The sequence below is a fragment of the Salvelinus sp. IW2-2015 genome, linkage group LG6.1 (assembly GCF_002910315.2).
Source record: "Salvelinus sp. IW2-2015 linkage group LG6.1, ASM291031v2, whole genome shotgun sequence".
Lineage (NCBI taxonomy): Eukaryota > Metazoa > Chordata > Actinopteri > Salmoniformes > Salmonidae > Salvelinus > Salvelinus sp. IW2-2015.
The window spans coordinates 20,077,918-20,104,444 of NC_036845.1; the positions used below are offsets into that span (position 1 = coordinate 20,077,918).

The 26,527-nt window shown below is 43.2% G+C and overlaps 1 protein-coding gene across 2 annotated transcripts in view; it reads right to left on the reverse strand.

Moving 5' to 3' along the window:
- The window catches only part of LOC111965284 (inhibitor of Bruton tyrosine kinase), a 143,505-nt gene that overhangs the window by 1,007 nt on the left and 115,971 nt on the right, over positions 1-26,527 (reverse strand). Inside the window, exons 3-26 of one of the 2 annotated variants that reach the window (XM_070444062.1) lie at positions 25,910-26,006; positions 25,586-25,710; positions 20,654-20,764; positions 18,709-18,879; positions 18,221-18,338; positions 17,903-18,083; positions 16,046-16,169; positions 15,537-15,714; positions 15,079-15,232; positions 14,232-14,873; positions 12,162-12,248; positions 11,897-11,979; positions 11,538-11,575; positions 11,183-11,279; positions 10,777-10,878; positions 10,491-10,608; positions 8,678-8,738; positions 8,298-8,419; positions 7,962-8,074; positions 7,579-7,861; positions 7,250-7,504; positions 6,815-7,009; positions 1,758-1,890; positions 1-218 (exon numbers count right to left, since the gene is read on the reverse strand). The exon at positions 1-218 is cut by the window's left edge and continues 1,007 nt beyond it. In XM_070444062.1, coding sequence (XP_070300163.1) covers positions 93-218; positions 1,758-1,890; positions 6,815-7,009; positions 7,250-7,504; positions 7,579-7,861; positions 7,962-8,074; positions 8,298-8,419; positions 8,678-8,738; positions 10,491-10,608; positions 10,777-10,878; positions 11,183-11,279; positions 11,538-11,575; positions 11,897-11,979; positions 12,162-12,248; positions 14,232-14,873; positions 15,079-15,232; positions 15,537-15,714; positions 16,046-16,169; positions 17,903-18,083; positions 18,221-18,338; positions 18,709-18,879; positions 20,654-20,764; positions 25,586-25,710; positions 25,910-26,006 — 3,714 coding nt within the window. In that variant the 3' untranslated portion in view covers positions 1-92. The remainder of the gene's footprint in view (positions 219-1,757; positions 1,891-6,814; positions 7,010-7,249; positions 7,505-7,578; positions 7,862-7,961; positions 8,075-8,297; positions 8,420-8,677; positions 8,739-10,490; positions 10,609-10,776; positions 10,879-11,182; positions 11,280-11,537; positions 11,576-11,896; positions 11,980-12,161; positions 12,249-14,231; positions 14,874-15,078; positions 15,233-15,536; positions 15,715-16,045; positions 16,170-17,902; positions 18,084-18,220; positions 18,339-18,708; positions 18,880-20,653; positions 20,765-25,585; positions 25,711-25,909; positions 26,007-26,527) is intronic. The other variant, XM_070444063.1, reaches the window with a different exon arrangement.

Consider the following 26,527-nt stretch of genomic DNA (forward strand, 5'->3'; position numbering starts at 1 on the left):
GTGGGTGTGACGTCTCACAACGCTATGTGGGTGTGACGTCTCACAACGCTATGTGGGTGTGACGTCTCACAACGCTATGTGGGTGTGACGTCTCAGTGTTTGTTCCAGAAGGGGGTGGCGATGGGCCCCTGGACAGACCTCTCCACCACAATCATCTCGTTGGGGTTGTTGCGGGCGCCATAGTGATGCAAAAGCTCTTGGATCGCTGCCTCCTCAATCTGCAAGGAGGAGAGAGGGGGACATACAAACACAGTTGGAGTGTTTTAAAGTCACAGCCAAGTCTAGGCAGCTGTCAAAAGGCACAGCTGGAAACAAGTAATTTCTACTGACATTAGACAGAGGTGAATGAACTAAGTATTTCTGATTTCCTCTTAGGAGACACTTATCAAGGTACGTTATTATTAACCTTTATTTAACCAGGAAGGGCTCATTGAGATTTAAAATCTCTTTTTCAAGAGCGTCCTGGCCAAGATAGGCAGCACCAAGTCATTACAAAAATTACAGACAACATGAAAAACTACAAGTAATCTAGTAAAAAACATTGAATTCACAAGAGTATAACAAAATCAAAAACAGCAAATTAAAAACATTGACAAGTCAGGAAATCAGCCTCAAAATCCTTCATCAGTGATTTAAAAACACCAAACGGGACAAGTTCTTCCAGTTTAAAAGTATTTGTAAGGTGTTCCAAGACGATGGCACAGAGTACATAAAAGCCCTTTTACCAAATTCAGTTCGGACATTTGGAACAGTTAGCAGGATAAAGTTCAGCGAACTAAGAGAATAACCACCACATTTCTGAACAATAAAAATGCCCAAAATATAAAGGTGGTAAACCCAAAATGGCTTTGTAAATAAAAGTATACCAGTGACTGAGCCTACGAGTGACTAGAGAAGGACAGCCAACCGTAGTATACAAAGTGCAGTGGTGCGTAAGGGTTTTGCAGTTTAAAATAAATCTCAAAGTGCCATGGTAAAGAGTGTCAATTGATCTCAAACACTGAGCGGAAGCATTCATATATAAAATATCCCCATAGTCTAGTTAAGGCATAAATGTAGCTGATACTAGCCTCCTTCTGGCTTCAAAAGAAAAACAGGCCTTATTCCTAAAATAAAATCCCAATTTCAGCTTCAATTTTTTTGTAAGTTGTTGAATATGCAATTTAAAAGAGAGGCCGTCATCAATTAAAATTCCAAGATATTTATATGAGGTTACAACCTCAATCTCCTTGCCCTGACAAGTAGTAATATGTGAAAGGTTCAGAGGTCTATTTCTTGCATTAGAAAACACCATTAGTTTAGTCAGTATTGAGGATAAGCTTCAATTGACACAAGGTATGTTGAACAGTATAAAAAGCAGTTTGCAAGTTCTGGAAAGCTTTTGTAAGAGACGAGGCACAACAGTAAATATCAGCATTAAAATGAAGTGCATTTTGGACATTTTTGTCTAAATCATTTATATAAATAGTGAATAAGAGAGGACCAAGTACAGAGCCTTGGGGCACACCATTAAGGACAGACAATTTAACAGACATAAGACCATCAAACTGAGTGCACTGAGTTGAGTATGTGAGTTGGACAGACAAGCTCACAGTGATTAAGGACAGACAATTTAACAGACATAAGACCATCAAATTGAGTGCACTGAGTTGAGTATGTGAGTTGGACAGACAAGCTCACAGTGAAAGGAAAAGCACAGTGTGCATAGTAAACATCTGCTACAAATTTCTACACACACACACACACACACACGTTACCTGAATGAGTGCAAGCAGTTTCTCTCGGCTACGGATCAGTGCAGCCTCCTGCTGTTTCTCCTCCTCCACGATGGAAGCAAAGGTTACCACGGAGGCCGTAGGGGGGCTGCCCGCCGCTCCCAGCACCCAGGGGCTGGTCAGTAAAGAAAATTACCTTGAGTTTGTGACAGGTTGAACATTCTCCCCCTCAAACAATTGTTCCTTTTCCCCCCTGTGGTTGTTCAGGTTTTTTTATTTCAAGGTTGGGACAAGTTGACAGGTGTTAGGTACATCCTGTAATAATTCTGACGCTGATCTGACAGAGTAAGAGACAAACAGAGAGAGACACAAAGACACAAACAGAGAAAGACAGGTCTGAACTAGATATATCCTGTGACAGTGGTAACCAAGGATGACCACAGGCTACCCAAGAGGACATGGGTTGGGTGAATTACAACTGACACGCACACAGAGCGTGACAGAGAGTGTGTGTGTGTGTGTGTGTGTGTGTGTGTGTGTGTAAGAAAACACTAATGAGTAGAAAATAAGTATAAAAAAAGTATACAAATAATAAGTATTATTATTCTACTTATAAAAAAAACTACACATATGAATATTACACTTTCCCCAGCCCTGAACTTTCCCTCCTTCCATCCCTCCTCCCTCTGTGCTTATCAGCATGAGTAGACTAGAACCTGAATCCTACTTCCTGTTCTGAGTGATCACTTGTGACATGGAAGTCGTCTCTTATCAGTGCTGATTAGGATCAGAAGCCAACAATACATCACAGACTCACTGGCTGATTCATATTCAGGACCCACTACTAGTTTACGTCCCAAATCACCCCATATGCCCTACACGGTGAACTACTTTTTACCAGAGCATGGAGTGAGCCATGTGAGCCATTTTTATTTTTTTTAACTAGGCAAGTCAGTTAAGAACAAATTCTTATTTACAATGGCGGCCTACCCCGGCCAAACCTGGATGACGCTGGGCCAATAGTGCCCTGCCCTATGGGACTCCCAATCACGGCCGGATGTGATACAGCCTGGATTCGAACCAGGGACTGTAGTGACGCCTCTTGCATTGAGATGAAGTGCCTTAGACCGCTGCGCCACTCGCGGGCCCAAATGTAGTGCACTACATAGGGAATAGGGTGCCATTAGAGACTGCACAGAGTGGGAGCGGACGTCACAGACCAGAACGAGAGCGTTTCCAGTCTGTGGGCTTTAATCCATCTTAGCTCTGGGCATAGATAAAAGATCTACGTCTGGAAGACAGATGCCTCGAATGACCCTGATAGAAGAGGAAGTAAGAGAACGTCAAGAGCTTCTGCAAAAACAGAGAGATAGACACCATTGGGTCACACAAGTGCACACACACACTTCCTGAAATTCTTTGGCATGATATGACTTGAGAGATGTCACAATTCAAAACATTGCTACCAAAGTTAAAGTAAAAACATCCACACATCGGTTTCACAAGCATTCCTCAAACACCTCCGCCCATATTATGTGTTAATCTAGATGTGCTGTATCCTACAACGTTGACCAGTACATAAACAATCTTCTCTTCCAAACGTTTTTGTTATGTCAAAACACCCAAAAATATATAATGCTGAAGTCGTATTGTTTACTGTCGTTTCAAATCAGGAGCACACAGTATTCAGTTACCCTGGTCTCAGATCAGTTTGTGCTGTCTTGCCAACTCCCATGGTTATTTTCATCGTAGCACAAACAGCTCTGGGACCAGGCAAGTATTCAGCTCTTTTGGCATCTAAAGCTCTACCAATCAATCCAGCTGGTGTCTGGGTGGTGGTGTAGTTCACAGTGCAAGGTGAAGTTGCCCCTAGGGAAGCTGATCATAGGATCAGTTCTTATGAGAAAGTTCACCCGAGGCATAGTTGACGAGGCAGTTCTTCTAGCTGACGTGTCAGTCTTGTTGAATGGGAAGTGAAAAGGTCATAGTGACCATCAGCCTAATAGCACCACAGCCCTAGCAGTGAGTCATATCCTGCTTCAGGCAGCTGCCTCCCTTTCAGTACATTGACCATTCACTAAGCCCCGCCCCACTTGGTTACTGTTGGAACCTCGGACAACATCCCAGGAAGCCAAATCCCCTCACATTGATCTCAAATTGTGTTTTTAATACACAATGAAATAAAAACACAGACTACACCTAACTAATCAGGAAATTATTGGGTATGTTGTGGACTGTCATCACAATTGCTTCACAGGAACGTAGGACTGTATTTTAACCATATACCGGTATTGATGCACAGACCGGTTTGGGTTTTTAACTTTACATCCTATAACGGTATTTGAATGTTAGGTTTTTAAAATGTGATACGCCATGTGTAACATACATTTTTAAAGTTTACTTCGCTACTTGAGTCATCCGTCTCCGCTCTCTCACTCAATGAGGCTTTCCACACATACCTAGCCCCGTCCGTCACTCAAGGAGCGCATGTGTTATTCCTCAACCACGAGACACTTGCGTTCAGTCTGCATCCAGCACATGCAACAATGTTGATGACAAGGATACTGTTTTCACTTTGATTCTTAACATAATTCCACTAGTGTTCTATAACTACACTATTAGGTCGTGTTTCTTACATCTGCAAACAGCTCATTTGTATTTTCTTTGCAAGTTGTGTCTAAATCTTGTTAGCCGCTAATGCTAGTCACTAGTTAGCTAATATACGTAGTCAAAGCAAACGTAATTAGCTATACACACACACCGGTGACAGTGTAGACCTAAATCAGCATGTCGTTTGTGCAACAGTATCTTATAAATCAGAGAGGAATACGCGAAGCATGAATATGTTAACTACATGAAGTAGCTAAGAGAAAACATTCAATGCAGCAAAAGATTATTGGGTCCCCTAGGTAACACTTAACAATTTTGGTTCCTACCCTGTCACTCCTTGGTATTTTTAATTGTTGTCATGTCAAACACTGTATTCAAAGCTCCCACTATTATATTTGAACTATAGAATTAGAATAATCATTATATTTCAATGACGCAAACAGTTCACCCAAGTGTTTTGCTCTAAAATCACAATAATGCCTATAAAAGTGAGGAAATTATCTCAAATGAGTGCAGGAAATGCAGAAATGTATGAAAATAAAAATGGGTTGAATTGAACAGTATAAACAAAATCAGAAAGGAGCAAGACCCATTGAAATAACTTAGATTTGACAGTCACGCACTCATATAGCAAATGTAGAACTTGTATTATTCAAGAAACTTAAAAAAATGTCATACCATCCCAATTTTTTTCAAATATGATATTTTGGCCATATCGCCCAGCCCTACGGGAACCTGGTAAAATTACCTTTACGTTTGGAGTGTGGTTAGTCACTGAAGGGCTCAATGTACTGTGCATGCTGTCAAAGGTACTGTAACGACCCTGGGTTTATAAGCGCGGAAATCGACTCTGCCGCTTGAGCATGCTTTTGCGGCACAGTCGATAGCGCGCCGGACCTCGGGCTTAGAAGGTCGAGGGTTCGAGACCTGCTCCTTGCTGTTTCATTACAGTACTAACCACGTTTGGGGCTAATAAGTGCTCTCAAATATGTTGCTGATGTCGACAGCAGATAAGTTACATTCCCAATATAGCCAACTTAGCAAGCTAACTTAGAGAAAAAAAGTTACATTAAGTAGTTAGCTAGCTAGGCAGCTTTAGCAATGTTTGGTGCTCAATGAGAAAGATGCCAGTAGTTAACATTAACCAGTTGAGCTAGCAAAGTACAATTTCGTGTTAGCAAAATACTCCAAGAGTCTCTGCATTTCATGAATCACAGTGGCAAGTACCCCTAGTGCATTGTTCAATTATTTAGCCATTTAAAACATATGTATAGAATAAAACTGTTTTTCCCCACTGCCCTCACTGGCTTTCATGTGTTCACAAGGTGTTGGACTCGACGACAGTTGCTATCCATTGGAGTGCTGCGATTGGTTGCCCAGAATTCCAGGACAGTTATGGCGATATTGTCCTCTCGCTAAAAAAACAAACATTTTTTGTGCCATCTGTGCATCTGCATAGATCACTTTGCACCCAAGTAGGCAGGAGTTTCATGAGAGTGAGTGTAGAGAAGGCGGCTTCCTAACCTTCAGATGACATTTGAACATTTCCGATGCATCTGCTCAAGCAAACCACAGATAAGACTCTCAGGGCTGGTTTCCCAGACTAGCCTAGTCCTGGACTAAAGATCATGGTCAATAGAGAGTCCAGGACTTGGCTTAATCTGTGTCTGGGAAACCGCACTCCAGAGCATTTCATTTGGACAGTAAGCTTAACATAGTCAACTCTAAATTCTCTGTATAAAAACAAGTAGTCCTCCAAATCATTATTCCTTCTTTCGTCTGCTTCCCTTTGGAATAACAGAGAATCATCATAGAGAAACTCTGCCAGTCACTTCCCGCTTTCTTAGTGACTATGTTTATTCTAAAGAGATACCTCACACAGAGTAATTCCTGTATGGTTAACCATCAGCTATAACATAGGCCTAATTAAGGCACAATCACTATAGATACAAGCTTTACCATCTCCTTACTACAACAAATTTGTTTCTCACCAAGGTAACCAAATGACATTGATGCTAGTAGATCTGTTAGTGTCAGATTCTTGTCTGATAGAAACAAGAATATGCATGAGCATGGCAACACACTAGAGACATCTAGTGGACAATCCTGGTACTTTGGGGTAGAAGACTAGTTCATAGATTTTTATTTTATTTAACTAGGCAAGTCAGTTAAGAACAAATTATTATTTACAATGATGGCCTTCTGGGGAACAATGGGTTAACTGCCTTGTTCAGGGGCAGAAAGACAAATTTTAACATTGTCAGCTCGGGGATTCGATCCAGCAACCTTACGGTTATTGGCCCAACTTTCTAACCACTACCTGTCGCTCCAAAATTCAGACATAAGGGCATTCATCCCTTGGCCATACATAAATGCTAGTCTATAATGTGTGTTTATATAATGGATACCTCTGTATGTGTGTTGGTGACGATGAACATGAAATATGACAGACTGTATGTGTGCATGTCTGTCTGCGCGCATAGTCTTACCCGGCGGGTCTCTCTGGCTCACTGGGAGGCTCAGCAGTACATTTGAAGGTAACCCTCCTGGCAGCAGAGACCGGAGGCCCCTGAGCTACTGGTCTTCCCGGGGCCCCTGGACCCCCGTTCCTGACCCGGCTCTCCTCCTCCACCAGGAGGTCCCGGAACGCTCGAGACGAAGGGGGTGTCTGGAACGGAGTGGCCCTGAGGAGAGGAGGGAGGTGGAACCACCATTTGATAATCAAAAGTTCTACTTCAAAGCATTAAAAAATACTACTTTAACTAACAGCTGAGGAAATAGGCAGATTCTGTATTTGTACATTTTCAACACAAAATGAGAGACCGGGACAGGACCTATTCTATTACATAGGGATTGTCGCACCAACCCACAACCTTCTGTGCTGGCTCTGATATCAGGAGCATTCCTTATGGAGAGGCGCTTACCATGTTTTCGCACTCTTCGAGGGAGTAATCACTGGTGTCGATTTGGATAGGGCGCAATCAGCACTGCCCTCCTTGGTTGCCGTGGCGATCATCTTCCTCTGCTTCTGGGAGAGCTTGGCTGGGAGAGGGGACTGCTTGCTGCTGCTGCCAACACTGCCAGGACTTTTGGGAGTTGCTCCGAGACTTTGTGTCTTTGAGCTGGCTTCCATATCCATGATTGCCCTGAGGTCCAAGACAGGAAGTGGCTGAGCAGGACTGGAGAAAGAGAGAAACGACACAATGTCACATACAGTTCCACCCCTGACCTGGTCCACAGTGACCTGGCTCACCTGGCTGTGACCTTGGGGATGTGCTCTAGAGCAGAACTCTTTGGGGGTTCGGCGGGGAGGCTGTTCCTCATGGTGGTGGTGGGGGTGCTGGGGGGAGTCTTCAGCCTGGGACCTCCTCCAGCCCTCTCCTCCTCGGGCCTGTCGTGGAACACGGGACTCTGGAGGTCTCGGGGGCTGCCCACACCCATGTAGCTGCCCTCAGAGTCAGATGTCATCAGCTCCTGCAGAGACTCCATGGAGTTGGTCTTTCCTGACTTTACCAGGCTGGGAGAGAGGACTGAGACTAGAAGAGACATATAATCCATATCAGCCCAACTCCAATTAAAGGAAATAATTATTACGTGCCGTGACAGTGTGTGTGTGTGTGTGTGTGTGTGTTCTACCTGCAGCAGGTGGGCTCTGGATGATGTCAGAAAGGGTGTAACCCCCTGAGCTGTCGGAGCGTCGCCTAGGTTTTCTCTTGGCCTTTAACTTAGCCTTCTTCAACAGAGTCTCCCTGAGAGGAGGAAGATGACAGATGATGAAGAGGAACAAATTCGACCACGGTTCAAATGTTAGGGCGGTTACTGGCTGGATGCATTTCATTCCAAAACATTGGAACCTAGTTTAAGCACCAATTCAGTCCCATCTCATTCATAACAGGGAGTGAACGAAGGAGCAACTTTGTGGAATGAGATGCAGCCACAGTGTTGTAGATAGTTTGATAGATGGTATAGTACCTGCAGGAGTAGTTCAGTTCAGTGTCGGCTTTAGAGCTGAATGAAGAGTCCCAGTCCTCGTACACACTGAGGTCCGGGGCGTCTGGGTAAGGAGTGATCAGTCGCATCTGCATGGCCGGAATCTGACAGGAACAGGATGGTAACAGGTCAGTTAGTCAGAACCAACAGTCGTGTTCAGTTCAGAACCTATGGTTGTGTTCAGTAGGAATCGAATGGAAGAAAACAAGTGAAACAATCTGAGGAACCATCCAATAAGAAACCCCTATTGTCGTTTTCTGTTTGGAACAGTTTCTGTTGAGTTCCCCTAATGAACATATGCCAGGTATCTCACTATGCAGTTGATGCAGGTATGGTCACGACACTGAGGGGAAATGACTCACCATACTCCTGTAAGAGGCAGAGAGCTCCACCAGCACCTCATCACTCAAGATATCCAGCGCTCTGAAGAGAGAGGTACAGATATATAAACAGAGAGGGAGACGGAAAAAGAGAGGGCGGGACGGAGAGAGGGAGAGAGAGTATTGAAGAATCCATACACTAGCCACTTCTGGGAAGATTGGGAAACACCAAACAAACAACACGAAGAGTTATCTATCCAAAATGGAGATGTATGGGTAAACCACTTCTCCAATCTTTTTGGCCCCATAACAAAGAAAAAACAGCAAAAACATATACATGATCAAATACAAATCTTAGAATCAACTATTTAAAAGACTACCTGAACCTACTGGATTCTCCAATTACATTGAATGAACTATAGGACAAATTACAAACCCTACACCCCAAAAAGGCCTGTGGTGTTGATGGTCTCCTCAATTAAATGATAAAATATACAGACAAATGCCAATTGGCTATACTTAAACTATTTAACATCATACTCAGCTCTGGCATATTCCCCAATATTTGGAACCAAGGACTGATCACCCCAATCCACAAAAGTGGAGACAAATTTAACCCCAATGAGTCAACAGCAACCTTAGGAAAATCCTCTGCATTTCATTAACTCCTACATTTCCTCAGCGAAAACAATGTACTGAGCAAATGTCAAATTGGATTTTTACCTAATTACCATACGACAAACCACGTAGTCACCCTAATTGACAAACAAACAAATCAAAACAATGGTAAAGTGTTCTCATGCTTTGTTGATTTCAAAAGAGCTTTTGACTCAATTTGGCACGAGAGTCTGCTATACAAATTGATGGAAAGTGGTGTTGGGGGAAAAACATACAACATAAAATCCATGTACACAAACAAGTGTGCGGTTAAAATTGCAAAAAAAAACATTTTTCACAGGGCCATGGGGTGAGACATGGATGCAGCAAAAGCCCCACCCTCTTCAACACATACACACACAAATGAATTGGCGAGGGCACTAGAACAGTGTGCAGCACCCGGCCTCACCCTACTAAAATCTAAAGTTAAATGTCTACCGTTTGCTGACGATCTGGTGCATCTGTACCCAACCAAGGAGGGCCTACAGCAGCACCTAGATCTTCTGCACAGATTATGTCAGACCTGGACCCTGACAGTAAATCTCAGTATGACAAAAAGGATGGTGTTCCAAGAACGGTTCAGTTGCCAGGACCACAAATACAAATTCCACACCGTTGCCCTAGAGCACACAAAAACGATACATACCTCAGCCTAAACATCGGCGCCACAGGTAAGCTATGAACGATCTGAGAGAAGGCAAGAAGGGCCTTCTATGCCATCAAAAGGAACATAAAATTCGACATGCCAATTAGGATCTGGCAACAAAAAAAACTTGAATCAGTTATAGAACCCATTGACCTTTATGGATGTGAGGTCTTGCTCACCAACCAAGAAATCTCAAAATGGGACAAACACCAAATTGAGACTGCATGCAGAATTCTGCAAAAACATCCACTGTGTGCAACGTAAAACATCAAATAATGCATGCAGAGCAGAATTAGGCCGATACTTGCTAATTATCAAAATCCAGAAAAGAGCCGTTAAATTCTACACCCACCTAAAAGGAAGCGATTCCCAAACCTTCCATAACAAAGGCCATCACACACAAAGAGATGAACCTGGAGGAGAGACCCCTAAGAAAGCTGGTCCTGTGGCTCTGTTCACAAACTTATATTTAAAATAAGGCTGTAACATAACAAAATGTGGAAAAAGTCAATGGGTCTGAATACTTTCCGAACGCACTGTATACACACTCACTTGGACTCGAGCAGGGCAGCCATGTTGAGCACAATGAACTGGATGCAGGATAGTTTGAGCTGCTCGGCGTTGTACATGGCAGAAAACTGCAGCAGCTCTGCAGCGTTCTTCAGTGTCACTGAGGATTTTTACAAACAAACAGGACAGTGCACTTACACGAGTGCTTTTTAAGACACAACAAAGCTGTCTGATATCATGTTGAGAGGCATGAGAGAGAGGAGAGGACAGAGGGATGAGAGGAATGCAGAGGAGGCTAGGAGGACAGAGGGAAGATGAGAGGACGTACGGTTCTCAGTAATGGCCACTTCACACATCTCCTTCAGTCGGGTGATGAGAAGCTGATCGGCCACCACCAACACGTTGCAGACAAACTCCACATTCAGAGACTCTGGAAGAGGATAGAGACGTTGCTTCCACCATGTAGCTTTCAACTACCTTATGCATCAAGATCAAAGTCAACATGAGGTTCATAAATATCATTATGGGTAGCCACATGATACTTATTTTTAACTCAATATTAATTTAAAGCACTTATTTGACAGGGACAGTGCACATTTATTTCAGAGTCAATGTATATGTACCCAAGTTGGCAAAAGAGCTATTTTCCATCCATAGTCCTGAAGCATTTTTCACTGAGTATTTGTGTGTGTGTGTACAGGTTGTATACGCATGATCTGGTGTGTCCTGTGTACCTTTGATAGTGGGAGACTCGTCAGTGTAGACATATTCTAGGATGACATGCAGTATGTCTGAGCTGGTGGGCATCTCCAGTGCACTACATGAAGTAGCCTGTTGGGAGCGCACAACAACAACATTACCAACACTGTTCACAAGTAGCAGCACACCTACTCAAGCACAATGTGAGACAACGTATTCAGAGCCAACGAGTCAACGGTTACTTCTGGCAATATTAAAAGTAAGCTTTAGCATACAATGAGCAAGACCTCCAATTGCCAGCAACTAAAACAGACATTTTATCATTTGTATAAACTAATACAGATTGATAAAAATGAAGTAACATCAAAGAAACAAAACATTACGACATACCTCTATCCAGGGGTTCGCCAGCATACTGTGGAAGTACTCTGAAAACACATACGTGACATATGTTTACAATACAACCGCCACCAAGAAATTTCAATTTAAAATATATATTTTTAAATCATCTCCCAGATACTGATTAATCTTAGTGCTTAATTAAAAATAATTTAAAATTGAGATTCTCCATTGAGCATGCTTTTAGTCCAGGGCTAGGGTTAATCTGTGTATGGAAAACCGGCCCCATAGCTTCAACAAATGACTGGAAAATCTAGTGTCAGATGTCTTCAACATTGAATAACCCAACCCCCCAGTTCACACCTCACACCCCAAGAAACGCAACAATATGTTGGCACACTGTAGCTCACCAAGTCGGGCACACAGCACACACTTGTGACAGGGGAACTCCTTGCCATCCACAGACCTCAGAGTGACGTCACAGAGGTAGGAGCTTCGGGGAGACACAGATACAGCTTAGACGGAACAATATCTCCTCTGGTATTGTGATTATCTGACACAACAACTGAATAGAAATCACAGAACATCGACTTGAATAAGAATGTCCATTCTAGTAATTATCTTTCTATGAACACAATATTTTCTCACGTAATCTGCCACATGGCAATTACTCACCACTTTTTCTGGTTACATCGTGGCTTGTTGGCAGTCATCTTATGGACTACATTGATCTTCCCATTTTCATATTTCACTCCATCCAAACTGTAATAAATGTATTTAACAAAATACACTACGGGTTATAACATGTTAATAACCCCCCTAAGGTCGATGCCCGTGCAGAAATCAATTAACATAATATAAAATTGCCATCAAAATCCGACGGAGTTAAAAACTTTTTTTTTTGTTGCATGGGCTGTGTCTCAATCTAACGCATCCGCCGATGTCCTCCTTCCGCATCTGCAATGGAAGATGGCAGAGCTACAGCGGTGTTTGTCAGACCAGGAGACATCCCGAAAAATTGTTTTTCACAAAATGTCCGCAGTATCAAAACGGTTGTGGCTAGAAACTATTTCAACACAAATGGGTTCTCGGTTTTGCTCTACGATACCCACACGCTTCACAGGACTAGTCTCATGTCGCTAACACCGGCGTCTCAACTCCAAACACTTTTGTCAAGTCCAAACGGTTTGAGCTACAAACTAATATGACCCCACATCAAAAGCGAAGACTCACAAACGTGTTCTCCGTTTTGCTCTATAACGCCCACAAGTTTCACGAGACTCGTCAAGGTAACCCGGTAAAAAATGAATAAAAATTAATCATTTTTTTTGGGACAAGGTTACACATGTAACCCTTTTTTTATGCTTTCCTATATACACACAGTGTATCTCAGATGCATTTCAGACACCTCAAACCATACTTATTTTTGATACATTTTTTGACTGTTTTGTCACGTATGAATGTGTTAAAAAATGTATTTCTAAAGCCCTTTTACATCAGCCAATGTCAAAGTGCTATAAAGAAACCCAGCCTAAAACCCCAAACAGCAAGCAATACACAGAAACTCCCTAGAAAGACAGGAACCTAGGAAGAAACCTAGAGAGGAACCAGGCTCTGTTATTCAATGCGTTTAAGACCAATAGCAGAAGCCCAAATTCAATGTTTCAAATAATATATATATATATTTTTTTTATACCTATAGGGGTCCTAAAATTCCAAATCAAATAGCTAAATGATCCATGGTATGACCATCTTAAAACAATTCCACATGTTAAGCCCCCAAAGGCTTAGGGGTTAATAGCAAGACAAATAACATAACAGTAAACATGTCGTCCCCCACAAATGTCAAAATCGGGCAAGTGGTGTCTGAGATATCGCATGTGACTAACGTACATACAGTTGATTACTATAGCGCCCCCTTGGGCCAATCAGTGTAATTTCGTAAATGCTTGATCTCTATGGCAAGGCTATCAGTCATACGAGTTGACAAAATCAGCCAGTGTTGACAGATATCTCATGGGTTAGCTAGACTCATATCCTGAGCAAATGTGCCAAATTTCCTCACTCAGAGTCAAACAGATCAAGAGATATAACATGTGCCTGTAATGGCGGCACCGTGTGGTCGATGTGAGTCTTGACAGTGTTTGTTCTTGCACATGAGTCTTGACAGTGTTTTTTTAAATACAAATATCCTTGACTGATTTATATGCATTTATGTGCCAAACCACACCCACGTGAATGTTTATTGGTCATGTTGTTTCAGGTACTAGTTTAAAAATATTGCATCGAGAGACATTTTCCCCTTGATGCCACATATCAAGTTTCGTCATTTCGGTCATTCGGTGCCAGAAGAGCTGCGTTTTAAGTGTTTATCACAAAATTCTAAATGGTGGAGAATCCATCATGGCGGACCTTATGTGTCCCCGAGGCAAATTTGTTCCTTGTGGGGAGAAGGACCTGTTTCGAATTTCATGACTTCAGGTCAAAACGAGGTGAAGTGCATAACCTTTCAAACTTAGCATTTTCAAATCTAATTTTATAGCACCACCATCTGGCCAATCAGTATAATTTTGTAAATGCCGGATCTCTATGGCAAGACACATCATTCACCCAAGTTGTCAAAATCGGGCCAGTGCGGTCTGCGCTATCGCGTGTGACGAACGTACTTACGGACAGAGACAGACCCACAGTCCACTACCCGATTTCATCGTGGGGGACAACAATCATAACCAACTCAGTCCTCACCGTGCCGACAGACTGCCCATGCCGAGCTTCTTGGCCACGCCCTGTAAGGTCTTGACCGGGTTGACTCTTCCTCCCTCTCCAGCTCCAGCCTTGCTTCCCTTGCCTTTTTTCCCAGGCTTGGTACCCTTGCTTTTAGGCTTGTCTCCGTCCCCTCGGGCCAAAGGGGTCAGCGAGCGGTACACTTCCAGGGCCGAGTGGTCCCTCAAGTTGCCCTCATGGAAGCCCAGATCCTGCAGGCTGCTGATCAGCTGCTCCTGCTCCGGGTCTGGGCCCTGTTGATTCTGATTCTGGCCGAAGACTCGAGGGCGGTGGCCCTGCACCAGCAGATCACAGGAATCCGTATAGATGAACTTCAGGACGTGCTCCAGCATCTCAGGGCTCACCGTCTCCACCACCAGCAGGTCACAGCCCACCGCATCCTCGCTCCTCCTCAACTCCCGGTCTCCCTCCTCCCCGTCCAGCACCAGCTGCTTCCTGAAGAACTCGGACCTCATGGACAGGAGGTACTTGTGGGCGGGGAAGGTGCGGTCTCCGGCCTGCAGGGTCACGTCGTGAATACTATCCGTCTCGTCCGCTTCCTCCAGCAGGCTCTGGAAGTGTTGGGAGAAGGAGGAGGGAGAAACGCTGGGAATCTCATACAGGCTGGGCGGGGGAAGGAGAGAAATCAAACATTTTGTTCACTAGGCACGAAATGCTCCAAAAATGAGTTAGTACATCCCTGTTTATGTGAATTTACCCAACAAACATTTCTTGTCCATGTCAAAACTTTTTGTGACAGTGTGGCCTAATGAAGACGACATAGTTCAAATGTTTTAAAGGAGCGACAACACACAGAGAGGAACAGTACCTGGTTTTGGGGTCCGACTGTAGCACTCCAAAGTTGCGTCCCTTGGAGTCCATGGTGATGCTGACCGCACGGTGGACGTAGGGGAGCTTCTCCAAGCGGATTCGCTCGTACACAGTTCCACCCTCTGGGTAACCACACACCTCCACACTCCCATCTAAAGCACACAAGGGAAAAATGCTTTCGTCAAATTACAATGTAGTGATTCCAACTTAAATTCCCAATGATTAAAATACAAAAAATGTCTGATTTATCTTGGATGATACACATCATGAAATACAGAGAAATAGTACACAAGATTACTTTTGAATCTAAGTCTTGTTTACCATTTTTCCATACTTCATGAAGTTTATCATCCACCATACATGTAAATGAGGAAAGTGTGAAATAATACTGGTAGTACTCAGAAGTATCATTATGTCATCGCTGAGCTATGAGAGTAAACAATTTTCTCATCTCACCTTTCTTCTCCACGCTCTTCCTGTACTCTCCGTGCCACTGTCCGCTGAAGCCCTCCCCTTCCTGTGTGACAAACATCATGTTGTTCCTGCTCAGGGCAATGTCCGACATGAACACCTGGCGCCCGTACACCCACCTGCATTGTCTCACCGAACCACCCACTGAACGCCAGCAGAACACCTGATGGACGGAGAGAGAGAGAAATCAATTGAATAAAACTTTAATAATCCAGAGGGACAATTAGAAAGGCATTGTCAGTGAGTGGCGACAACAAATACATTGAATAAACATAAAAGACCATACAGCTCAACACACATCCAAACTTCATAACATGTACACACAGAAAAAACTAAGTGAGAAAGACTGGGATAAGATGATCAATGACTCAAATACATCAGCTAGAGAGGTGATCATATGGAGTGAACATTAAGGATCCACCAACAAATGACTGTAGCTAGTCACTACTAAGTATTTGGTATTTTTCAATGTATCGGACCCATCTGGTCCTTACCCGCCCAGCTTCATCCAGGGCCAGGATGGCCACCTTCTCTCCACCTCCCTCGTTCAGGACCTGGGGGTCCACACGATGGTCGAGGCTGCCTCCGCTCACAAGGACCTTCCGGATGTTCAGTTGTCTGAAAAAGAGGCATGGAAAAGAGAAACTATGAGTTGACAGAGAGCGAGTGACTGAGTAAAATTATCACATCTCACGCTCTCCCTCTCCTGTTAACCCATAAGAGTCTAAACTGAAGATCTCTTACAATGCTGTGTACTACTCCCTTCACAGAACAGCACAAACTGTCTCTAACCAGAATAGAAAGAGGAGTGAGAGGCCCTGGTGCACAACTGAGCAAGAGGATGAGTACATTAGAGTATCTAGTTTGAGAAACAGATGCCTCACAAGTCCTCAACTGGCAGCTGAATTAAATAGTACGCGCAAAACACCAGTCTCAACGTCAACAGTGAAGAGGCAACTCCGGGATGATGGCCTTCTAGGCAGAGTTGCAAAGAAAAAGCCATATCTCAGACTGGCCAATAAAAATAACAAACACTGGACAGAGGAACTCTGCATAGAAGGCCAACATCCCGGAGTCACCTCTTCACTGTTGACGTTGAGATTGGTGTTTTGCGGGTCCTATTTAATGAAGCTGCCAGTTGAGGACTTGTGAGGCATTCGTTTCTCAAACTAGACACACTAATGTACTTGTCCTCTTGCTCAGTTGTGCACCGGGGCCTCCCACTCCTCTTTCTATTCTGGTTAGAGCCAGTTTGCGCTGTTCTGTGAAAGGAGTAGTACACAGCGTTGTATGAGATATTCAGTTTCTTAGCAATTCTCGCATGGAATAGCATTCATTTCTCAGAACAAGAATAGACTGACGAGTTTCTGGCCATTTTGAGCCTGTAATCGAACCCACAAATGCTGATGCTCCAGATACTTAACAAGTATAAGGCCAGTTTTATTGCTTCTTTTTCTGCTGTGCTAACATATTTGCAAAAGGGTTTTCTAATGCTCAATTAGCCTTTTAAAATTATGAACTTGGATTAGCTAACACAACGTGCCATTGGAACACAGGAGTGATGGTTGCTGATAATGGGCCTCTGTGCGCCTATGTAGATATTATTATTTTTTAAATTTTTTCTAGTTACAATAGTCATTTACAACAGGAATGTCCACACTGCATTTCTGATCAATTTGATGTTACAAAAATGTGATTTACTTTCAAAAACAAGGACATTTCTAAGTGACCCCAAACTTTTGAACGGTAGTGTATGTGTTCATGAGTCTCACCTTTACACAGAGGGGTCATATTAGTATGTAGCCCAAACTGTTCTGCCACTACAGACAAAAGTTGGGAGACCGGCTATACCGACATCAGACGAGTCCCAAGACACTTGTGGGGGTCGTAGAGGAAACACTATCGTGTTCGTGAGAGTAATCTTTCCATAGAGTGGACATAATATTTTGTAGTCCAAACTGGTCGGATGCTCCAGAAGATTGTGATTAGACTGATTTTCCGGATGTCTCATGGTCTGACAAACACCGCTCAAGCTCTGTCACCCCAAATGCGGAAGTAAATAGGCAGATGCGGTGGATTGAGACGCATCCAATGCAAAACAGATATCTCTAGCTTAAACTGACATTATGGGGATTTTTGTATTATGCTAATTAGATGGACCGTAGGTTAATTGTCATCTCTCTATCATAAAGAAAATGTCACTTGGAATTCAGTCAATTCAGGAGGTAAATTTTAATTTGTATTCCAATTCTCCTCAACGAGAAATTGGAATTGCAGTTTACTTCCTGAGATGACCGAAATGGAATTGACGTCAACTCTGGTAGTCACTTCTCCACTATCGGTGTAGTCACCTGGATGCCAACTTCTTGCACTGATAGTTAGCCAGCAAGTAGACATCTCCCTTCTCTGTCACCACCAACGTTGCCCCATTACTGGCCACTGCCATGGCGATGGTGACGTCCTTGTGGTAGAGGGCGGACACCTGTCGAGGCGTGGTCACACACCTCTCCCCGTTGGGGTCCACCAGGTAGCCTAGATGTCAAAAGCCAATCATCACCATGTATAATGGTAGGGGAATAATAGAGCATATCATTATAGTTGCCTTGGCTTAGCTTCAAGGGCATTGGAAACCAATGTTTTGCTACGGTGTGCCAGTCATAATGACTTACCCAACTGTCCTCCATTCAGTCCCACTGTGTAGACAGCCTCCCTGGTCCACAGCACTGTGTGGAATCTCCCTGCTGCTACACCAATCACAGTCCTGCCTTTAAGGGTCTTGGAGAAAACCTGCATCCCATCGGTCAAGACCAATGTCAGTCAACAACCAATCCAAACTGTAATTCAGCATACCACACATTCAAGTGTCTGCTCTGTGTACATGTTTGTCTTATGATGGGGGCCATGGGCCGTGAGTGTCACGTTCATAAATCATTAATATAAAACACTTTGTCAATGTGATTTCAGCATTTACATAAGTTTAAGTTGATTGAAAAGGAAAACAAACTATTTATGCAGTATGTACTCTTCCATTGATTTTGTTTATGCCATAATAAATGAGACCCCAGGAGTTTTTCCTTAGCTTGTCCTACTCCGGTCACATGGTAAGGGAAAACTCCCCATCTAGCTGCCTAGCTATGATGGCCAGGTGCTCTCTTACCTGTTTGGGCAGGTGGCTAGAGGCGGGCGGGGGAGCCAGGCCCAGCTGGTGGAAGGTGTTGAGGCCGAAGGTGTAGACATAGCCCTCCTCGGTCAGCACCACTGTGTGATCCTTGGCTGCAGCCACCTGGGAGCAGTGATGGGACAGAAGCCCCTCCACCATCCGAGGAACCTGACAGATGATAGGCACATGAGCCCAAAATCCACAGCCCTATTTGACTTTTTAAATATATCAAATACTTTTAGCGTTTGCTTGATCCTGCCCTGGAGTCCCTTCAAAATGGGGCAATATTGAAGTTTACACTTTTGGAACTATTCCATTGGTTCCATTGTGCCAGACAAGCTCAAACATTTCAAAAACTACTTGAACCCAGGTTAACAAAATGGTGTTATAGAGAGAGGAGGCGGCAACTAAACCCCAGGTACACTCAGGGTGGAGTGGTTACAGCTAACCAAGCTAGAAGCATGTGAACACAGTTAGACAGCCATACAGCAGGTAGCCTAGCAGTTAAGAGCGCTGGTCCAGTAACCGAAAGGTTGCTGGTTCGAATCGCCGAGCCAACTAAGTGAAAAATCTGTCAATGTGCCCTTGAGAAGGGCACTTAACCCTAATTGCTCCAGGGTCGCCGTCAGTAATGGCTGATCCCTGGTCATGACTCCATCTCGAAGGGTGTCTCAGGGGGAGTAGGATATGCAAAAAAACACATTTCCAATTCACACATGCGTAGAATATACATGTGAAAAAGGATAAATGTAAGCACCAACCTAATTATTATAATACAGGCCAAACAGTCGGCGTAGGTCATAGGTCAAGCATTTCACTACACCCGCAATAACATCTGCTAAACACGTGTATGTGACCATTAAATTCTGTTAGGTCAGATATAATACAGCAGAGGCGTGGACTCGAGTCACATGACTTGGACTCGAGTCAGACTCGAACCACAAATATGATGCCTTGTGACTCGACCTTGAGCCTTGTGACTCGACCTTGAGCCTTGACCTTGAGCCTTGTGACTCGACCTGACTTGATAACCTCCAAGCCCAAATATTAAAAATGATGCTATTAAAAAAAAGTGTGCAGCGCATCAACTCCTAATTTAACGGATTACAGTTTGAATCGGACAGCAGCCAATCAAATTGTGCAAGCTGAGAAAAGGTTGTGTGTGGCAGTGCAGAGGAACGTCGGCGGGTGAATTCAGATGGAGCCCTTGGAAAGATGATACCCCAAATTATTATTCTCGGATATAAAGACGACGCTGTATCAACAAAAAAACTGATTGCAACTTGCAAAACACGCGGGAAGAAAATTACAGACGGAGACGCAACAATTTCCAACTTTGTTCGACATTTGAACCTGCACAAAGAACGGTAAATCGTGGCTAATATTGCCGACAGCTATATATTTTATTACATTACTAGTGTATCATGTAGGCTAGTGTAACGTTAAATCAATGAGCCTCTACACAGTCAGTCAGTGCGTGAACGTGATCATTGCACCCAAGTTTGAGCTACAACTGGCTAGGCAGTTGGTAGCCTAAATCCTGCCTGATGTTACTGCTATTCCTAAAACAAGGTTGGGTGATTGTGTACAAGCCTACATTGCCCGATTGCGCCCCATAGCGATCCTTGATAGTCGTACACTATTGGGGGAGGGGGGGGATAAAAAATTAATATTTTTAAAAGCATTCATGATTTGCGTAAATGTAATATACTAACTATTACTCTTGTTAAAAATATGAAATGGTATTACATTTGGTGAAGAGTACATTATGACTTGTTTCGGACTCGAAACTTAAAGTTTAGGACTTGAGACTTAATGGCCTTGACTTGAGACTTGACTCGGACTTGCCTGTCTTGACTTGGGACTTGAGTGCTAAGACTTACGTGTGACTTGTAAAACAATGACTTGGTCCCACCTCTGCAATACAGTATAGTGTTCTCACCAGATATGTCTGTTCGTCCCCGTGTCCCAGCCGACCTCCCTGCCCATGTCCACAGGTATACACCTGTCCCTTCTGAGACAGGAACACGGAGTGGAACTTACACAGCACCACCTGACAGGAAAGGAAACACATTTTTTGGTAATCAATAACATAGGTCTAGTCGGTGAGACAAATTTTGCTCCGTTGTCAAATTGTCTTTACAAGAACTCAAAGAAAAGACATCAGCATGTTTGATTGTGAGGGTCTTTCCATTTCCGTGGACAAAGCCCTCTCGTAGTAATAGTCAAAAAGTGGTGGTACTATAGACCGGGGCACAAGTGGAAAAGTAAACATCATTAATAATGCATCACTCCCCTCCAGCTCGCAATAGGGATGTTTCTCCAAGTATCATATCGATAATGAGACAGCCACACACACACACAGCCGTGGCTCATTTAATTAAAGCATGTCATACTGGGATAAATATTTAACACCCAGCACCTGCTGAACTGTGAGCAGGTAGCACTGAGGACAAAGGCTCTCTGCCTCCATGTGGGGGGTACCAGTAGGTCGCTGAGAGGTCTTGAAATGGGATCTGCTCCCCACTGGGCAAAGGTCATGAAAATGCACAGGTCATGAAAATGTGTATAAAATATAGAAGCTAAACATCAACTTGCCATAAGACAATTATGATACTCAAAAGTTTGGTCATTACTTTTCAATATGACATCTGATATATCTAGAATGTACCTAACCAAAAGACTTTCCTCAAAATCTGTAGTAAACTAGGAATGCATGCCACCCTATGACATCATGAGCTGCAGCAGAGCACTGATGTCATAGGATTGCATTCCCTAGCATAGCTCCCTGTAAAAAGATCCTTCCTGTCAGAGTCTAAATAACCGCTGGAAAACGGTTCTAACTACAGTTAGGGTCTACGTCTTTACAACATCATATCATAGATCTCTAGAACATTACCTAAAAAATACAAAGTTACCGTACAATGTTTTTTCCTCAGACCTCTCAACGCCCTCTACACCAGTGATGGATTCTGGGTTCTAACTCCTAAACTTTGAGTAGGGTAAATTATCAGGTATCATATTGAAATTTTAAGTGATTAGGTTTAGGTCTACACCAGAAGTTAACGATCACGTGGCAACACTGATGAGGGGAGAGAGCAGTGGATTAGTGATGAAGGGGGTCGAGGTCAGGTCACGCTAAGGGAGAAGGAAGAATTTATTGTGTCACTTAATTTCCTGCATAACAACAGAGATGTAGTGTTTAGAGAGAAGGAGGAGAATCCACCCCAAATTGGGGTACATTTACCACCACTATTGTAAACATGTTTTTGTCTGTTCAGCTGTTCGATCCTTTAGGAAGAAAAAAAAAAAACTTGGTTTAAGCTTTCATAGTGTCCATCGAGTTCTTACTCTGATAATTAAAACCTAACACCAGGGACCATCAACTAGAATCAGCCGAGGACCGATTTGTTTTTGAGCGGATGATGGGGGCCGGAACATACAGTTGAAGTCAGAAGTTTACATACACTTATGTTGGAGTCATTCAAACTCGTTTTTCAACCACTCCACAAATTTCTTGTTAACAAACTATAGTTTTGGCAAGTCGGTTAGGACATCTACTTTCTGCATGACACAAGTCATTTTTTCAACAAATGTTTACAGACCGATTATTTCACTTAAAATCCACTGTATCACAATTCCAATGGGCCAGAGGTTTACATACACTAAGTTGACTGTGCCTTTAAACAGCTTGGAAAATTCCAGAAAATTATGTCATGGCTTTAGAAGCTTCTGATTGACATTGACATCATTTGAGTCAATTGGAGGTGTGCCTGTATCTCAAGGCCTACCTTCAAACTCAGTGCCTCTTTGCTTGACATCATGGGAAAATCAAAAGAAATCAGCCAAGACCTCAGAAAAAAAATGTAGACCCCCACAAGTCTGGTTCATCCTTGGGAGCAATTTCCAAACGCCTGAAGGTGCCACGTTCATCTGTACAAACAATAGTATGCAAGTATAAACACCATGGGACCACGCAGCCGTCATACCGCTCAGGAAGGAGACGAGTTCTGTCTCCTAGAGATGAACGTACTTTGGTGCGAAAAGTGCAAATCTGTCCCAGAACAACAGGAGAACAACCTTGTGAAGATGCTGGAGGAAACAGTAACAAAATGATCTACATCCACAGTAAAATGAGTCCTATATCGACATTAGCAAGGAAGAAGCCACTGCTCCAAAACCGCCATAAAAAAAGCCAGACTACGGTTTGTAACTGCACATGGGGACGAAGATCACACTTTTTGGAGAAATGTCCTCTGGTCTGATGAAACAAAAATGCAACTGTTTGGCCATAATGACCATCGTTATGTTTGGAGGAAAAATGGGGAAGCTTGCAAGCTGAAGAACACCACCCCAACCGTGAAGCACAGGGGTGGCAGCATCATATTGTGGGGGTGCTTTGCTGCAGGAGGGACTGGTGCACTTCACAAAATAGATGGCATTATGAGGAAGGAAAATTATGTGGATATATTGAAGCAACATCTTAAGACATCAGTCAGGAAGTTAAAGCTTGCTCGCAAATGGGTCTTCCAAATGGACAATGACCCCAAGCATACTTCCAAAGTTGTGGCAAAATGGCTTAAGGACAACAAAGTCAAGGTATTGGAGTGGCCATCACAAAGCCCTGACCTCAATCCCATAGAAAATCTGTGGGCGGAACTGAAAAAGCGTGTGCAAGCAAGAAGACCTATAAAACCTGACTCCGTTAGGTCAATGATCTGCTATGAAAAGCCAACTGACATTTACTCCTGAGGTGCTGACCTGTTGCACCCTCGACAACTACTGTGATTATTATTATTTGACCATGCTGGTCATTTATGAACATCTTGGCCATGTTCTGTTATAATCTCCACCCGGCACAGCCAGACTGGCCACACCTCATAGCCTGGTTCCTCTCTAGGTTTCTTCCTAGGTTCTGGCCTTTCTAGGGAGTTTTTCCTAGCCACCGTACTTCTACTCCTGCATTGCTTGCTGTTTGGGATTTTAGGCTGGTTTTCAGTACAGCATTTTGTGACATGAGCTGATGTAAGAAGGGTTATATAAATAAATTTGATTTGATTTGAGTTACACCAGCTCTGTCAGGAGGAATGGGCCAAAATTCACCCAACTTATTGTGGGAAGCTTGTGGAAGGCTACCCGAAACATTTGACCCAAGTTAAACAATTTAAAGGGAATGCTACCAAATACTAATTGAGTGTATGTAAACGTCTGACCCACTGGGAATGTGATGACAGAAATAAAAGCTGAAATAAATCCTTCTCTCTACTATTATTCTGACATTTCACATTCTTAAAATAAAATGGTGATCCTAACAGACCTAAGACAGAGAATTGTTACTAGGATTAAATGTCAGGAATTGTGAAAAACTGAGTTTAAATGTATTTGGCTAAGGTGTATGTAAACTTCCGACTTCAACTGTAATTACAAATAATTTGTAAACTGCAAATTGACCGCAAGATGCCCAAAAAGATCATGTTTGACTAAAACAATAATTTCAAACCTTGCTTGAATTTGTATACGATCACTATTATGTGTGGGAATACTAGGAAAAGATTTCTTAAATTTCCTGGTGTTTTTACAGTCTTATGTCCAATAATGAAAACTAATTTTATTTTATCTCCGAAAACTTGGGGGCCAAATAAAACAAGGGGCCAACAGTTGGGGAACCCTGCTCTATACTACAGAGAGACAGACTGGGCAGTGACACAGGTGCTGTCTGGTGCCAATAGCTGTAGTCGCACTAAGAGCCTCCACATGGCCATCAATGACACTGTAGAGCAGATCGCACATAAGGCCAACGTGGGTTAAACCATGCAAAACTGGGCTAGACAAAGCCAGACACAGAACCCAAGCCCAGTGCACCCGTCCTACTCCTCTAATTAATTCACCCTCTCACTCAGCAGGTCACTCAAAGGAGATTACGACTGATATTTCAATTTCTAAATCTCCCAAATCCATAGTGATAGGAGGACAATGATGTCAGTCAGTGTTTCCCCTGTATTCATTTAGGCACACTGCCTCAAAATTGTTGCAACCACACCAAAAAAATTAAGGAACAGGGGAAAAAAATACAGCAATGCTAATGATAAATGTCTTCTGGTAGATGGAAAGGCTTTCCCAAAAACCTAATCAATTATAACGTTATCTAACTAAAGAGTAGCCTCTGCCTACCTGGTAGAACGATTTCAGGATTATTTGCATCAATCCAGTGGGCATTTGTTTTGCTAACTATAAAGTGTGCTACAGAAAAACACAGCTAACTAAACAGTGCTCGGTGCAGGTGCACTTGAATTAAAGGTAACTACACAAAAAAAGTGTCTTAGATGTTTCCCAGACTTCAAAAGTGGTCTCCTGATGTGGTTTAAGCATTGTTAATAGAGAGCTTCATAATAGCCAGTTACCATTGCTGTGATTTTACCCCTTATACCGTACACAATCACCCAATAAGAACAACGCCAACTTATACAAAACACCTTTGTTTCCTAGTTTCTACCCATGCCCGTTGTTCCCGGGAGAGCAGCCTGTTGTGAGGGGAATATCCCAGGAGGGGGTCTGTTTTGCAGGAGGTGCGGAGGGGGGCAGGTGACGTACCTGTTATCCAGGAGACGCAGATGGTACAACTGTGTTCTTACATAAGCATTGTTGTGATGGATCCCCCTGGTGAGCCATATAGAGGCCAAGTCTGTGTGGAGGAAGGAGGCCCCAGGAGACTAGGGTGTTTAAGGTGGGGGAAGCCCTATAATGACTCATGTGACCATCTAATGGCAAACAGAGGTAGAAGATCTTCTCCCCTTAAGAGGAACGGAACAGAGCGTAGACTGAAAATAATTCAAGAGAACATTTATTGAATCTGTATAGTAGTCGGTTTGTTTACCTGTTTGACGTAAACCCCAGTCCGGGCAAACAGATCCACAATCTCCGGGTGATGTCTGCTCTCCTGATTCCCATGCCCCAGACTGAAATTGGTATTGCTCCCCCAAGTATAAACCTCAGTGGGGTCTGAGACAGAGAGAGAACCAAAAGGTTTAAAAATAATGCCTGCCACAGCCAAGACTTCCAACACTATTTTCTACAAGTAGGCAACAACGATTGACAAATGTCTTGACTATGTGCTTAAAAAGAAACGTCCGCTTTTCACTTTTTAAATCATGCGTAGTCTAAATGGAGAGATCGATATGAAATGATAAGCGATCCTCACCGGTCTTTGTAAATACCACGTGTGCTGGTCTGTCCTTCATGGTTAAGTCCAGGACAGAGAGGCCCTCCTTATCCTGGGTGGAGAGAATACCGCCATGCTGCAACACAGAAGCACCATTCCAGACTAGAGACACAATATTATTTCCATCTAACTACACCCAGCTGTAGGCCAGTGATGAATCAAGCAAGAAAAGAGGAGCTACAGAACAAAAGTATTGCAAATGGAAGCCATATAAAAGGTCTTCCTCCACATACCAATCATTTACAGTGGCAAGCAAAAGTATGTGAACCCTTTGGAATTACCTGGATTTCTGCATAAATTGGACCTAAAATTTGATCTGATCTTCATCTAAGGTCACAACAATATACAAACACAATGTGCTACAACTAATAACACACAAAATATTGTATTTGTCTTGTCTATATTGAATACATCATTTAAACATTCACAGTGTAGGTTGGGAAAAGTATGTGAACCCCTAGGCTAATGACTTCTCCAAAAGCTAATTGGAGTCAGGAGTCAGCTAACCTGGAGTCCAATCAATGAGACGAGATTGGAGATGGTTAGTTGGTTAGAGCTGCCCTGCCCTATAAAAAAAACCTCACAAAATGTGAGTTT